The following is a 16,561-nucleotide window of genomic DNA, read 5'->3' on the forward strand; positions in this document are numbered from 1 at the left end:
CGTGTTGTATTGGTAATTGGGGATTCCCTTTAAGCCCTGTAAGCTGTTGTTTGTTTTGTTTTCTGTGCATGGTTTCATGGATACTTGATCATTTATTTGAAAGAGTTCCCTAACAAAAAAAAGTCATCTTTCCAGTCAGGCAGTTGTCACCACAGTTAGTTTTCACTCACACATTGAGCCTCCTCATAAGAACAAGCTACCAGGGACATTTTGGGAAGAGCACACAGGTGAATGTAATATTTATTTACTTGCTTTATATAAATGACTGTCTAATGGTTCTGAGCGTACAGCTCTGCACTATGCTTTTAGCACAAATTAGTATATTACTACTTTTCTTTGGATCAATTGAGAACATTTAATTAAATGAGCTGTGTGAGGTAAACACATGAGCGTGATTTCGGATTCCGCATTAAGATTTCCACCAACACCCACTTCTGCTTCAACCCACCCACCACTCATGGAGGTTTCCACATGTGTTTTAGGGGATGAATAGTTATTTATTTATTTTCACTTGCAAAATCATAGGAACACGTCAATAATTTTATTTTTATTTTGTTCAAAATGGAACATTCCCCCCCACCTCCAGCTCTGCTATTTACAGACTGCATGTTTTGCCTCATTTTTCAGTTTGCCTTCAGTTTATTGTAATCAGTGTTTAGTGAATAATCACTACTGTATCTGTCTCTATCAAAGTGAGTCATTGTGAAGTTCAGTTTACCTTATCCCAGGGATAGGCAACCTTCGGCACTCCAGATGTTGTGGACTACATCTGCCATAATGCTCTTACACCCATAATGCTGGCAAAGCATCATGGGAAGTGTAGTCCAAAACATCTGGAGTGCCGAAGGTTTCTTATGCCTGCCCTTTACCTTATGTTAAAACCGGGCTGTCACATTAAGCGTGTCAGGAGTTCTGCTGCCGTCTGGTGTTCTGTCAGAATCCCCTACCCCGTTACTACGATGCTGAATCCTGTGGATCCTGTAAGACCAGTGCATTCATGGAGTAGTTTTTTCTCTCGGGTTGCAGTCCTTTAAAGTGACTTCACTAAAATCTGGCTTTACGGTGCGCGATAGTTTTGGTATCTGCCTCCAATAACTATAACTATGTTTGGTTTTGTCGGCTTTTTCAATTTTTTTTTATTTTATTATAGTTTCCTCTTTTGAAGCAATATATTACTCCAGCTAAGTTTGCTTACCTTGTATTTTAATATGTGTTACTCGTGCAGTGCAGAAGTCGGGAGTTTTCAATTAACTTGTGCTTGGCATTTCAGTTCAAGATAACCTAGAAACTATTTAGATTTTCTTTCTGTACTTTCCATAGCCCAACACTCTTTAGTAAATTCTTTCAGTGTATAAATAATATATATATATATATATATATATATCTGTATTTTTAGTACATTCTATCTATCAATCTCTGATTAATGCCTCTAACAAGTATACAAATACATTTTACCCATTACCTTAGCAGGGGGGCTGCACGTTAAAGACACTCCGGAGTCATTCAGTACTCCTCACTTAACGACCCTTTAGTTCCTACGACTAGGTTGTTAAGTCAATTGGTTGATAAGTGAGGGTCCCTTTACAAGGGCACGAAATCAGACCGACTGTGTGAATATTGAGAACAGTTAGAAAAAGTAAAAACTTATCTTTCTAAAATTGTATATTTTCTGTGCCAGATATTTTCATTTTGTTGCGAAAAATTATTTTGCAGTATTTCATTGCAATAATTATCTGAAGTTGCTGCCCCAAATGCCCCTGTATGCTTTACAATGCTAAGAAGACCAGTGCTGGGAATCCCTCGAATCTGTGTCCGAGGGAATTCCAGGGTGCAGATTCAATTGATTCCCCGCGGTAGAGAGCTGGCCGTATGTCCGAGTAGTCGTGTAGCAGGTAGGTCGTACCTGTAATCTGACTAGCTTAGAAAATGATAACCAACGTAATGAGTTGGTTCTGTGGAAATCCTAATCTGCTGTGAAAATACTTTACTGTTTAAGAGAACATTATCGGATAAGCTGTCTGGATTTGTGTAACAATGGATGATGTCAACAGATTTTATACATGTACTTTTTGTGTTTTATTTCTCACCTTTGGACACAAGCAATTTGTTGCTAATTTATTGGTTCTTTCTCTCACTGTAATTTTTTTTTTTTTTTTTTTTAAAGTTGAATAAACAGATCCCCCCCCCCCCCCAATTATAATATACAATATAACCTATGCCAGTTTGTTCTCTAAAAATAAACATATAAACATATGTTTTAAAGGGTTACTCCAGGCACCATGACCCCCCCCCCCCCCCCCTGCACTGCCCATTTATCGCCCTCCAGCAATTGTCCCCTACCTACTCCTTAAGGCACACCAACAGTTACATATCAATTCAATCATTATAGGCTTTGGGAACCACTGGCCATGTATTGTACTTTGAGCACTCGGAGACCAGAGTAATTTAAGTGGGGGTTGTGGACTTACCATATTTATTGGCGTATAACACGCACTTTTTCTCCCTGAAAATAGGGGGCAAATGATGTGTGCGTGTTATACGCCGATATACATATTTTTCGCTCCATAAGACGCTCTTTTTTTCCCTTCAAAGGTGAGGGGAAATGTCTGTGCGTCTTATGGAGCAAATGTGAAGGTTTACTTACCTGTCTTGAAGCGTGGGCCGGTGTTCAGCACGCACCGCGGTACTGGAACTTCAATTTCAGGTTCCGGTTTCCGGCGCGACTGAAAGGAAGTGCGCACTCAGTGTGCACACTTCCTTTCAGTCCCGCCGGAAACCGGAACCTAAAATTTAAGTTCCTGTACCGCGGTGCGTGCTGTGAAGCCGGCCTACGCTTCAAGACAGGTAAGTAATTATGGGACATGGGGAGGGAAAGTGCACTATGGGACAAAGGGAGGGGGTGAGAACACTATGGGATGAGAGGGGGAACACTATGGGAGGGGGGAAATTTCCTTCTTAAAATGAGGTGCGTGTTATGGGAGGGGGTGGAAAATACTATGGGGGGGGAGAAAACTATGGGATGAGGGGGGGGAACACTATGGGAGGGGGGGAGAATACTATGGGAGGGGGGAAATTTCCTTCTTAAAATGAGGTGCGTGTTATACGCCGATAAATACGGTATTTTCATGTTTGTTTTGCAATGAAAACTGACAGTTTGCCCATGTGTACCTGTTGGGAGGGAACAGGTTAAGTATCTGAGCAGAGATCATTATACAGTAAAGGGAGAAGGGGCTGTTATATTTATTTATAAAATGCCAATATATACAGATGCACTGACAAAACAAACATACTTAATGACAATCAGGTCTATTTGTACAGGAACCAAAGACTTTCAGACTTTAGTGTATGTATGCCTAATATTGTGATACAAACATTCTACCTCGGTGTAATCAGATTGCACAATCTAGAACGAACAGTGTTTTAGGAACCAGACATCTGGTTACCAATATTGCTTTGTTGGTTCCTTATTCTACATCATTCTTGTGGGTAGCAGACCAGATGCAACTCTCCCTGGCTGAGAAAACAAAGCCAGTGCATCTGAAATAGTTTGTCATGTTCAAACGGCAAATATATACGTTGACATCCTTTCAATATTTTCATTCAAGCTGTTTGACAAGTTATTATTTTCCAACCTCCTTTTCTAAAATGTGAAAGGGTGGCAATTGATGTTCATTAGTATTGAGTTAATTATTATTATTTTTTTTTGCAGGTATGAGAAATGAGTGTTGGAAGGAGAAGATTAAAACTAGTGGGACTACTTATGATGATAAATTTCTTTATCTATGTCATCGTTGAAGTATCAAAAAGTGACAGTCAAGATAAAGATTCAAAAGGGCAACTTCTTCTTCCCCATGGCAGGTTCTGGTCAAAGCGCTCACCAAGCAACGCTTATTGGAATCGAGAACAGCAAAAGCTGGATAGACTGTACAATCCAATCTTAAACTTGCTGAACAACACCACAGTTGAAGAAGTTGTAGCCTCCAATACCAGCCTTTTGAATTCCTGTGATAGGGATGCAAGTGTAGAATCTGAAATAAAAGACTTCCAGAACTTGCCTGAACGGTTCAAAGATTTCCTTTATTATTTAAGGTGTAAAAATTACTCTTTGATTTTGGATCAACCTCAAAAATGCAAAGACAAGCCATTCTTGTTGTTGGCCATCAAGTCACTGACCCCACAGTTTGATCGAAGACAAGCCATACGGGAGTCTTGGGGAAAGGAACTTAACATAAATAACATGACTGTTGTTAGAGTGTTTTTACTGGGGGACACACCAGCAGAGGACCACAACCCTGATCTTTCAGGCATGGTGAAGTATGAAAGCGAGTTACATAATGACATTCTCCTTTGGAATTATAAGGATACATTCTTTAATTTGACTCTAAAAGAAGTTCTTTTCCTAAAATGGGTTAGCCATTCGTGTGCCGATGTCCAGTTTATTTTTAAAGGAGATGATGACGTTTTTGTGAACACTCATCAGATCCTGGATTACTTGAAGACTTTATCTACGGACAAAGCCAAAGATTTATTTATAGGGGATGTTATCAAGGATGCTGGTCCACATCGAGACAAGAAGCTTAAATACTACATTCCTGAAACTGTATATGTAGGTTCTTATCCTCCTTATGCGGGGGGTGGAGGTTTTCTGTACTCCGGCCACTTAGCGCTGAGACTTTACAATGTAACTTCTAGGGTTCTATTATATCCCATTGATGATGTATATACTGGAATGTGCCTTGAGAAACTTGGGCTTGCTCCAGAGAAACACAAAGGGTTTAAGACCTTTGATATCGATGAGAAACACAAGAAAAACATTTGTTCCTACTCAACCTTAATGCTGGTACATCCAAGGAAGCCTCAAGAAATGATTAAGATTTGGGCCCAGTTGCAAGACTCTCATTTAAATTGTTAAAAAAAAAAATGTGTAGAGATGTTCTGTGCCTCTTGAAAGATTAATAATATTGCACTGCAGATGTAGCGAGACCTTGTGCAAATAGCACGTTTTCGTTACTCTGACAGGGTTTTCTACTATAGTGTGCATTTTTAGGAATCCAAAGTGAATTTCTAATTTCAGCCAAAATTGATGAACTGAAAACAGATGGCTTAGAGAAAGTTTCCAATGTCCTTATTTTGGCTTAAATTCACTTCGAATTCGTGGCACACTACCGTAAAAAAACCCTGTGAATGTTTCCAAAGATGTCGGGTCTTAGTTTATCTTGAAGCAAACCTGTATTTTATTTTTCTCTTTGTTCCCTTTGTTCTTCCTGAATCCCCTTTCTAGCATTGTTTTTATTAATGTTTATCAAAGCTGTTGGTCCTAAATGATATTCCGAGGAGCAGTTGCATGAACAACTTTGTAAAGCTTTCATCACAGCAGAGGTAGACTTATAAACATATCGCAAAAGGAGAAGTGGGGAAGATTCTAAAATTAGAACCCAATGTAATCATCAGGATTGTAACTTTGGTTTCCATGGTGATTGTGACACTGTTAGAGCTTGTCCTAACTTTTCTATTCGTGACCCTTTTCTAAACCTCTACCGGTATGTCACCGTATCTGCAAAACACATTGCTTGAAAATCTATTTTTATTAACCGATTTTCACATGGTTAAGAGTTCCATTTGTTTAGTGTATTATGCACACATTTGGGTTCAAGCTGCAGTAATCTATAGACCGCATCCTTCCTTATGGGTATCTTTTTCTCTCTCTTCATATTTCCATCAGTCCTTAACTTCACACAATGAAAGAACTGGTCCCTGCATCGTAATGATAGCTTGTAAAGAATTTGTTCATGTCATTTCATCGTCGGATGCTGCTTTCAATTTTTTTTCTTTAAATACAGTTGGTCTGCTGTGTGTTTTACATGTTTGGTGGCATTGTGTGTATTTATTTTAACTCCTCACGTGATGATTCAGTGCTATCGCAAACATTCCTTCACATTTGTGGTGATTGTGATAGTAACTGAACTTACAATACGCATGCTATCCACACAAGTCTTCTAACTGTGGTTTAATATAATAGTAGCATGGTACGTGATCCAGCTCTTTATTCACTAGGGGCCTCTCTTTATTGTAATCATTCAAATATTTAATGGGAGACATAATCCATCATCCCAGTAAATGGCTAGACTGTGCACTTTTATTCACTCTGTACTCTAGTAGTCAATAGACGTGTGACAAATCTTTCAGCTGAGCCAAACGAATCCTATACCTTTCAATCTATGAACGAAGGAATCGATTCATCATGCAAATCTGAACAAGTTGATTTGTTCTTGCATAGATTGGCAGGCTTTTGCTTCTTTCAGTGCAGCTGAAAAGGGTTTGTCCAAAAGTCTAGTTGTCCGTGCAGGACACTGTATAGACAAGCCATTTGGCTGTTGGTTTAAGAGTTTTTATGAATTATCATTTTTGGGTTTTCTAACTGTAATTGTATTATGACACGTTAAATAGAAAATCCTTGTTTTTTCAGTGTTATCACAGCAAAAACATATCACATTCGAGGGAAATGTATGCCCATATTATGAAGTATTTTTAGCATAAATAACAACATATAACAATAAAATAGGCACACTTTAGCAGAAGGTAGTTTACTAGTAGGCGGCTTCATACAACATTGGAATTCTAGATGATAAAGTATGTCATCAGGGGAGTGGGAGGGGGAACACATTTTATAGTATTTGCAACCCCCTCCCTCCCCCCCCCCTTTTTTTTTTTTTTTTTACATTATTTACCTAAATAATGAAGCAACTTTTAGCTGATATATTTAGGACCAGCCTGATATTTTTTTTATTTTTTATTACCAAGTAGGAAACATTTTAGAAGTATGTAATCCAACAGTTAAACTTGAGGATAACAGTAACCTATAGTAGCACTAGATCCTGGACTCTCCTGGTTGTAAAGCCCTAATATATAGCACACATAAGGAGCAAGTATCCCTGTAAAGACCAGAGACTGCCAATGTCCTCATAACATCGCCTGTTCTATAAATTTCTTATTACAAAATGGAATGACCCACTCGAGAAACAAATACAGGTTTATGTGCAGATGCCAAAGCTAAATAAGCAGGTCATTCCATGCTGACATAAGGTATCTTGGAACAAAATAGTAAGATGGCCACACATATCCACCAAAACCTAAATCTACACTGTTTATCATCTAGGCTTTTATCACTTCTTCACAGTGCAAGTAAGTTGAAGGGACACTACAGGCACCCAGACCACTTCATCTCAATGTAGTGGTCTGGGTGCCACGTGGCCCATTTTAACATTGCAGTTCTGCTAGAAAGGCAATAATTTCTTTGCAGGGTTAGCCTGCCTCCAGAGGCTTTCATACTGACAGCCGCTAGAGGTGTTTCCTTGAAACCACAGATTTAAACATGTCAATTGCAGATGATATCATGGAAGCCATTTAAATGGTGCAGCACAATATTTTAGCCTCCCAATACTTCCATATATCTGGATGACCTCAGATGAAGAGACGAAAGGAATTAATTCTCCCCCCCCCCCCCCCCCCACTTTTTTTTTTTTTATTAAATAAAAAACCTTGGCTGGACTGCCCTTTTCACCTATATGGTGACTGGGGCACAATAGTCCTCGGAATACATTTTTATAGTCCTAATGCTACAGTAACCCCTTTATTTATTTTTTTATGGTAGGGGTTACATTCTGTGGACCATATATTTATTCTATTGGGCTCATTGTCAAGTGGAAAAAAAATATATTGTACTACACAAAAATAAAAAATTAATGCCAAATGAACGGGGAACATAAGTCATGCTTTAAATAGTCTGGCCCAAGTCTCTAAAATAAATTTCCTTTTAGCATTTGTACTTCCTGTGAATGTGTCTTGAAATGGATGCCTTAAAGGCACTGAAAGACTGTTTTCATTGATCTGTTGCATGTGTAATTCTGAAGGCAGCCTAAAACTGTTACACGTCAATATATGTAATGGCATACCGAGTGTGTTACGTTGTTACATTGTTACACATTCTTTTTTTTCTTCTAATTTAATTTTGAAAGGAAGATCTCTATTTTTCTATCCAGTGTAAAACATTTAACTTAAAACGTCTTGGCCCCCCTCCATCTCTCTATTTTTCACAGGAAAGTTTTATAAGCTATGAAAGACTGTTATTTTGCTTTCTTTTATTCTTCTTCTTCTTCTTTTTTTTTCTAAAAGAGAATTGTGTTTGTATCTTCCATCTGTGTCGTTTCATTGTTTTTATTAAATTATATGTACAAAAATCTATATAATAACTACTGAAATATAGCTGAGGTGTTTTATTGATCTGATACTTGCACACTGTTTTGACCTAGGCTGTTACCAGTACATATTCAAGCAATTAGACACTATTGCTTTAAAGTATATACGTTATGCCTTCTCACATATTGTTTTGTTTTTTTGCATATTGCTGAATGTTGATGAAGAATATAGTTTTGAAAGCAGTTTATGAAACTTGAACGATTTAGTTTTTTTGTCCTGCTGTCCCGTTCTCCCTTTAAGTAAAATAAATGAATTGAGAAGTTCTCACTTGTCTCTACATAGAAGTGCCTGTATTTTATTTATTGAGATTTAAAACCAAAACCTTTTCCTAACTTTATTGTATATGTAACCTTTTATTTGTTCACACTGTTATTGGTTGCATATATATATTTTTTTAATAAAGCATGCATTCTTAATTGGCTGTAATTTTGAGTTAAATATTGAATAAAGCAGTTTTTTTAAATTTAAACGTGTGTATATATAACTCTGGTTTTCATATGTTACCTTTTTAATTGTGTACCTCTCAGAATATAAACTCACATTTGTATTCCTTTAATATTAGATATTAATTATTTAATATTATTTATATTTTAATTCTGTGTTTGTTTTTTAACAGAAGAACAGAATGCTTGCTTTTATTTGTCTTTTAATTGATATGTAGTATGTTTGGAATGTATTTATTACCTTGTAAAACTTAGATAATGTTGAAAAGAATATGTTGTAGATTTTACTCTTCTGGCATTAGGGCAGATAGCCACTGATTGGCATTGATTTGTATATTTTTTTTTAATTTTTTTTTTAATGAAACATATAAAAGATTTTCATTCCAACCTAGATCTTTAAATCTAATAATGAATTAATAAAACTGGGAAGGTTGCCAGCACCAACAACCCTTCTAGGATACGAAACACTGCCATTGTTTCTTTCACCATTTTTTTTTTTTTTTGATTGCTGCTTTCTTCATATTCAGTCAAACCTAGGTAGATACACTTTTTCCTGGAAGCCCTTCACAATCAGGTATGGAGATTTTTACCTGTGCCTTGGCAATTTAGGATGAAGAAAGCTTGTGAGTTACACAAGACAATTGTTTTGTAATGGCATAAAAGTGTGCTTGGTAAATATTGAACATGGAAACAAACCTTGCAATGGTATGATAGTAAATATATCAAAGTGATTTTCTCTTTCTTAATCTCAACCTTTTGTTGTCATTTGAAAAGTGCAATAAGTCTATTTGGTAAAGCCAGAGCCTTAAATGAAAATGAACAAAATCACATTCCTTTAGCTGGTAGGCTGAATTTTATTTTTAATCTAGCAGATTTTTCTTTTGTGTATTCTTTTATTGCTGTATATACCAGATATCACATGTGCTATCTATCAATTCTCAGCTTTGTGGACCAGTTTAGATACGGAGATCTGCTGAGCCATCCAGGATGCATTTGAGTGCACATGGGTCATTAATGCGGAAAAAGCAAAGGTTGTGTATACCCTGATTTTGGGATAACCGTCTAGCTGGTAGATAAATAACTGCAGCAGGTTTTTCTCTTTGCAAACAAAAATTATATAAATTGAGAAAAAGAGTAGAAAAAAACCAAAGGGAAATGAAAGTGTGAATGTACAAGACTATGATTAAACAATACAATCACTGACTGGCAGATCATAAAGTTAGTAAAGAAGAAGGATGGAATAAATCTCATGGTGGTTTCGACAAGTATGTTTCAGAATAATCTGCGTAAAGGATTTTCATCACTACATGAAAGGGTTAATCAAAGCACCAATAATATGTCAGTGTTTTTGAAGTGGTCATGGTGCAAGTAGCTTTTAGGTGCAGCGTGTCTGTGTGAAATGAGATATTTTGTCTACCTGCTGATGGTGTAACTCCACCTGCAGCAGCATCATTGGCCCACATAGAATGAGAGTTCCAGGGTGGCTAATGTTAGTTCTGTGCGTATTATCTTTGCACAGATCTTCATTCTTTGGCTGAGAGGGCTCAGCTGACATTCTCACCCAAAGACTGAGCAGCAGGATTGGCATCTGGCATTTGCAGCTATGTAGTAGGTCATTGAGCCATCATGGAGTATATGATCATACACTGCATAAGCCTGCCACAACACCATTGTACCCCATCCTAGCAATCCGTGGCGTACACACGACCCATGGGGCCCCGGTGCAAAAATTGATCCCCCCCCCCCCCCCCCGGCCGGGCCCGCAACACATGGCGGCGGGCACCTGGTCGCAGGGCTGCGACCGCAGTATGTACGCCAGTGCATACCGATGCACACATACTTAAAGGACCACTACAGACACCCAGATCACATCAGCTCAATGAAGTGGTCTGGGTGCCAGGTCTCTCTAGTTTTAATCCTGCAGCTGAAAACATAGCAGTTTCAGAGAAATTGCTATGTTTCACAGAGGGTTAATCCAGCCTCTAGTGGCTGTCTCACTGACAGCCGCTAGAAGCGCTTCCGCAATTCTCACTGTGAAAATCACAGTGAGAAGACACTGGACGTCCATAGGAAAGCATTAAGTAATGCTTTCCTATGGGCGGTTTGAATGCCCGCACTGATACCGGAGCCGGAATATGACGTCATATTCCGTCATCAGTACGCGGCGCGCGAGGGTGCTGGGCAGAGAGCACTCATGGGAGAGCGTGCCCACCAGCCAGCCCGATGACACCATGGTCAGCCTTGGGGCGGCCCTGAGGTGGCCAGCTCCTGGGCCCCCCAGAATAAGTGGCTGGACACACTGGCCTGCATACCGGGTCGCAGGGCGGCCGGGCCCCCTTGTGGGCCAGACCCGGTCCACAGCCACGACCCCTGCTACCCCAGTATGTACGCCACTACTAGCAATCTAATGCCTGCTCTTATAAGATTAACCCACCCATTTACTTGGTTCTGGCTCTGCCTCTGGCATCTCCCTCACTACGTATTTAGTAACTCTCCGTAAGATGTGCAGTAGGTGAGCTGTAGTACAAAACATTGTACTTATTGTGAAGCAGCTACTGCTCTAGTAAATGGCAAGAGTCCTATTTGTAAGTATATTATACAGAGTATGGGTGCGTAAAACGAACTTCAATAAATATGCAATTAATCACACAAATGGGGATCTGTTCTAATTCCAGACACTGTCTGTTCTGTACCTGAATAAAATGTAACCAAATAACAGTGTTTGAGATGCAGTGCTCGGACTGATTGAAGATTTGTGTGTTACTCAAAGTCATTGTTGCCACAACAGGGAATTTTGTTTACTGTAATTTTAGAGAGCACACAGTCTATTATATACCTTTTTTTTTTTATAACCTTTTTTATATTTAGACAGCATATATATTCTTTTGAAATATGAGTAAGGTGCTCAGGTATATCCTAGAATTTATTGGGCATGGTGATCTAGAATATATGATCCTGAAAAACAGGTTATCTGCCCTTTGTTATTGTGTGCTTAGACTTGGCCCTCAATATTGAGATTAGAAATCAGGGGATAGGGGGGCAGCCCTAGCTGCCATACTGGGCAGATGCATGGCTGGTGTGCTTCTCATGTAACATGCTTTTAAGCTGTGATTATCCATAAATAACGATACATAATATTTTTTTTTTTTTTTTTGTGGGCAGTGTTCCTGTTATGTCACTAGGTCACCAAACACCTGCTGGCGTGTCTGCTCACATTGATGGAACTCTGGCATTTTGGGATTGCAGCGTAGCGGTGATCCGGCTGGCAGAGACAGCTGACCTCATTGTTTGTACCCCTACGACCGGTGGTGATCATCCTTGTCCACCACAGCATTGCATCTTGATTGACTCCACGATAAAGGGCACCTGTGTTTGGGCATAGGGAGACGTGCAGCTTTACATTGTATTTACGTAAAATGGCAGCAGTCTGCACCGAGAAGGTTCCTGACTGCCTCTCTGACATTCACAACCTCTGAGTGTAGCTTGCTGGGACCAGCTACATTTGATGGAGAAACAAGCAGTCAAAGCTGGAACAAAAAACTTGCGGAAGCTGCCACACTCTCCTCAAAATTGCGACTCGGCAAGAGTTCCTGAAATGGGCCTGCTTGGTCTGTTTTGGAAAATGGGCAGAGCTGGGAGACATCACTCATACCTGTGGTGGCAATGACCCAGGGAGTACCTCCACAAGGCATGGTTGCCAGGACGTGGGCAAAGGAAGCAGCGACGAGTGGGTGCCCCTGGATGTCACTACCTGCCTCGCATCTCCTCTTGGAAACTGAGAGACGGCAGTCGGTACTTAGTGGCTGCCCCACAACACACCATTGTTCAGCTGGGGCTACCTTGTGGCCTCTCCTCTCTCCTCCTGGCTTAAGCAACAAACCTTCTGAGTGGGCATTGGCTGATCGTCACGTACTGCTCCGGGGACTTTAAATATACAATTCAGGATATTTGGCGCCACAATAAAACAACCTGTGTTATGTCACTAGAAAACACTCATACACATAATGTAAATTCTGAATAAAAATAAGGTGATCGCACACAAATGGTAAAAAAAAACGAACAAACAAAAAAAAAAAACGCAGTAAAATGGACAAAGTGGTACCTATTCCTAAAAACATAAAAGCAATATAGCATGGACTGTAAGGAGTGATATATATATTTAGGGTATAGAGAACACTAACAAATTGAAGGGGACTTGCCTTGCTCATCTGCATACTAAAGCAGAGTCCGACCGCATAGCCCACAGTTGGTTCTGCTTTCCTTTTTCAGTCCCCAGAGGACAACTGGCGAGAAGTTCAGTTTAGCTGTGTTTGCCTTTAACATTTTTATTTGTGCTCATCTCTCACAAGCACACAATGTACAGAATGAAACTAACTAATAGAGAAAAAAAAGTCTGTTATTCCCCATAACAAAGAACTACTGTGTTTGACCTGAAAATAAGACTGGCTCTTATATTCTTCCCCCCCCCCAAAAAAAGAAAACCCACTAGGGCTTATTTTCAAAGGTGGTCTTATTTTGGGGGGGGAAGTGTGCTAGAATGCAGGTCTATGTACGGGGGAATTCCCCTGAACATAGACTAATTTAATAGGGCACAGAATCCTGCAAATCTATGGTCAGGGAAACTTTTACGAACATAGATAAGCTTACTCGCAAATGGAATGCCGCGAATCTATGTTTGGGGAAAATTCCCTGACATAGATTAGCGAACAGCTAGGTCTTATTTTCGGGGAATGTCTTATTTTCAGGGAAACATGGTAGCTGTTATTTGTTATACTAATATAGCAATTGAATGCCATACTTGTATACCAAACATAACCACCTTTGGGTAAATGTCTTTCGATCAGTGGACTAGTATTTCATTCTGTATTCACAACCTGCTATAACACACACTAAAAGCTGGGTTAGTGATTTTAAATTTTTCATATTCTCTTAGATATCCAGTTTCCTTAACAGCCATGTTCGAGTTTTTGCACTCCTCAATAACCTTTTATTATATTGGATTAGTTGTTAAGGCATTTTGATAATGCATTCAAAATGGGAATTTTCAAATCCAAGTGCTCCTTTAAGGCATAGCAGAATTGATTTCACCTGATGGATAATTCCACATTTGCAGAGCTCTGTAGGTGAAAATTTTATATAAAGAATAACATGCTTAACGGTACATTATAGTGTTTGGAATACAAATGTGTATTCCTGACACTATAGTGTTAAAAAAAAAAAAAAATAATAATAAAAAAAAAAAAACCCTGTTAGATGTCAGGTCCTCTTTCCCCCCATTAAAAAGGTAATAAATGCCGCTGATGGCTCAACCCCCGCTCCTCCTACTTGGCTGAGATCATAAAAATTTGATTAACACGGTCAGTGCAATGCTTTCCCATAGGAAAGCATTGGGAGGCTATTGTGCATGTGTGGCAAAAACCTGTGCCAATAAACATCTCATAGAGAAGGCAGTCCCCCCCCCCCCCCCCCCCCCCCAATGGTAACTGCATGGCTTGGTGCGCCATGGCCCGGGGTGCAGTGGAGCTGAACTATAATGAACCTTATGTTGTCCCCCACACGCACTGCAATCTTCAGTTCCTAATGTTTCATCTACCAGGAGCCCACCTCAGTCCTGTACTTGGAGTTCTTTTTTTTCCAATTTAATTTATCATAAGATAAAGTAGACCCTACTTAGTATTGTTATAAATTCAAACACAGTCTTTTTCTTTATGAAATGTTCAAATTTTTATTGGGGGGAGGGGAGGGAGATGACCGAGCCACTTTAACCCCTTAAGGACGCATGACATGTGTGACATGTCATGATTCCCTTTTATTCCAGAAGTTTGGTCCTTAAGGGGTTAAAGTGGAATAATCCATGTGCTATAATGCAAAACACATGTTAATGGGGTTTATACGCTCAACAGAGAACCATGGAGAGTTGGTCTTTGCAACTCCTATGCCAAAATAGCCAGTATTGGAAATCATCTAACGCAACCTAATTGTGCCTTGAAATTTACATTTCCTGGTCAATATGACACAATTTCTAGTTTACAGAATAATCATCCTCCTGCTGCCTTGGGTTACAGGCTCATGACTTGTCAAACAATCTGCTTGCTCTCTGCTCACACATTGTATTTCTGTGTAGTATTGCTCCATCAAGCATCTCTAAATACCATGACCTTTCCATAGCATCACAATAATGCTTAACTACAAATATAAAAAAGGACAATACAAAATGAAAGCATTTGCATGAAAAGATATGGCCCAACAAACAAAGAAAAGCATCTGAGTTCAAATCAGATAAAGTAAAAAAAAAAAAAGCATAACATGTAACCCACTGTTAAATTGATTTGTGTACCTTTATTTACCTTCTTATTGTATGTTAAAGGTATACTACAACCTTATTGAGAGGTGGGACATTTCTATGCCCTACTGGATAGTATGGGGACGCTCCCCCTCAATGTGTAGTTAAACCTGAAATCGGTTTTTACTGACCTTAAATCCAGCGCTGGACGAAGCTCTGTGCCCCTCCTGACTTCACAGGGGCCATGTGTGGTCTGATTACAGGCTTCTCATAGACATACCTGTGATTAGTCCTATAGACTGTAAGCTCATTTGAGCAGGGTCCTCTTCAGCCTAATGTTCTTGTAAGTTTTCTTGTAATTGTCCTATTTATTGTTACATCCCCCCTCTCAAAATATTGTAAAGCGCTACGGAATCTGTTGGCGCTATATAAATGATAATAATAATTAGACCAACTGCTGGTTTGGAGAGCATCCGTGCATTAAAAGGTGTGGAGGAGGTTTATTTTTTTAATAACCAATACTGCCCGGTGGGAGGGGAGAGCTAGGTTCCCTTTGCAGGTGCTTTTCACATCTGTTGTCAGCACTATTTATGCACAGAATAGACATTATACCGCTTGGATCAGAGTTCTGGGCTGCCAATGTCACATGTGCTAGCGGTGCAACTTGCCCCAAGCACGTAATTAACATCACTATTAGCTGGAGTCAGCAGTATTAAACATGTAGGAGTAGCTTCCATGGATTTTTTGTGCACACACACATGTACTAGTATTCATGTATTGTTAACACTGCTGCTTAGTAAATAGTCAAAACAAAAAAAAAAAACCAATTCAATCAATCCCCCGCAATGCAATGTTAAGAGTTAGCGCTGTTGATTACGAAGCTGTTAATGACTCAGGTGTGGCACATATATATTCCTGCCTAGTAATTGTGAATCCTCCGCGGTAAGGCTGCCAACTTAAAATTTGACCTTGAATGACTTCACTCCTTATCTCTTCTTTGACCTACGCACAACTTCTTCGTTCTCTCATGACTTTCATTTATTTCCTGTTTAATTTCTGTTGTTACTTTCGTCATTATTGCTGTTGACTTTGTTTTCTCATTGTTATCCCTCCAAACTATTTATATTTTTACGATTTGGCATTGTTCATTCTGCTGCTTTTCTGTATTATTGTCCTGCTTTCTCACATTTATACTATTGACTCCCTTTGCTGCTATGCCTTGTTTAGTTGCCCAATCCCAGCAGAACACGGCTAGAGTGATAGCCATAATACACACTGACAGCTGACCTATGGCCGGCATTCTCCTATTATGGTTGGAAACCTTTAACACACTTCTTACTGCTGATATAGTAAAACTAGTTAACTGCATATACTACCTTAACTATGTTACCGGTTATTCTACATTGCAAGAAATATATATATGTGTATGTATGTGTGTGTGTGTGTATATATATATATATACACACTCTTAGTCCCCTTGCTATGACTACTGCATCCCAGTCCCCACATTTTCTAACTCTTTACACTATAGGTTTTTAAAACGGTACATTGAACCATCACTACTTCACATAGAGGTCTT

General features: G+C 39.2%; 1 protein-coding gene across 2 annotated transcripts in view; it reads left to right on the top strand.

Annotated features, from left to right (window-relative positions):
* Positions 1–16,561, top strand: part of B3GNT2 (UDP-GlcNAc:betaGal beta-1,3-N-acetylglucosaminyltransferase 2) — an 86,066-nt gene that overhangs the window by 45,870 nt on the left and 23,635 nt on the right. The window contains exon 2 of one of the 2 annotated variants that reach the window (XR_010086631.1): positions 3,710–5,863. Coding sequence is in view for 1 of the 2 variants with exons in the window: in XM_063443754.1 (XP_063299824.1) it covers positions 3,719–4,912 (1,194 nt within the window). In the remaining variant the exon portion in view is untranslated. Of the gene's footprint in view, positions 1–3,709; positions 6,472–16,561 lie in introns of those variants that run through there. The other variant, XM_063443754.1, reaches the window with a different exon arrangement.

The sequence above is a fragment of the Pelobates fuscus genome, chromosome 2 (genome assembly GCF_036172605.1).
Source record: "Pelobates fuscus isolate aPelFus1 chromosome 2, aPelFus1.pri, whole genome shotgun sequence".
Lineage (NCBI taxonomy): Eukaryota > Metazoa > Chordata > Amphibia > Anura > Pelobatidae > Pelobates > Pelobates fuscus.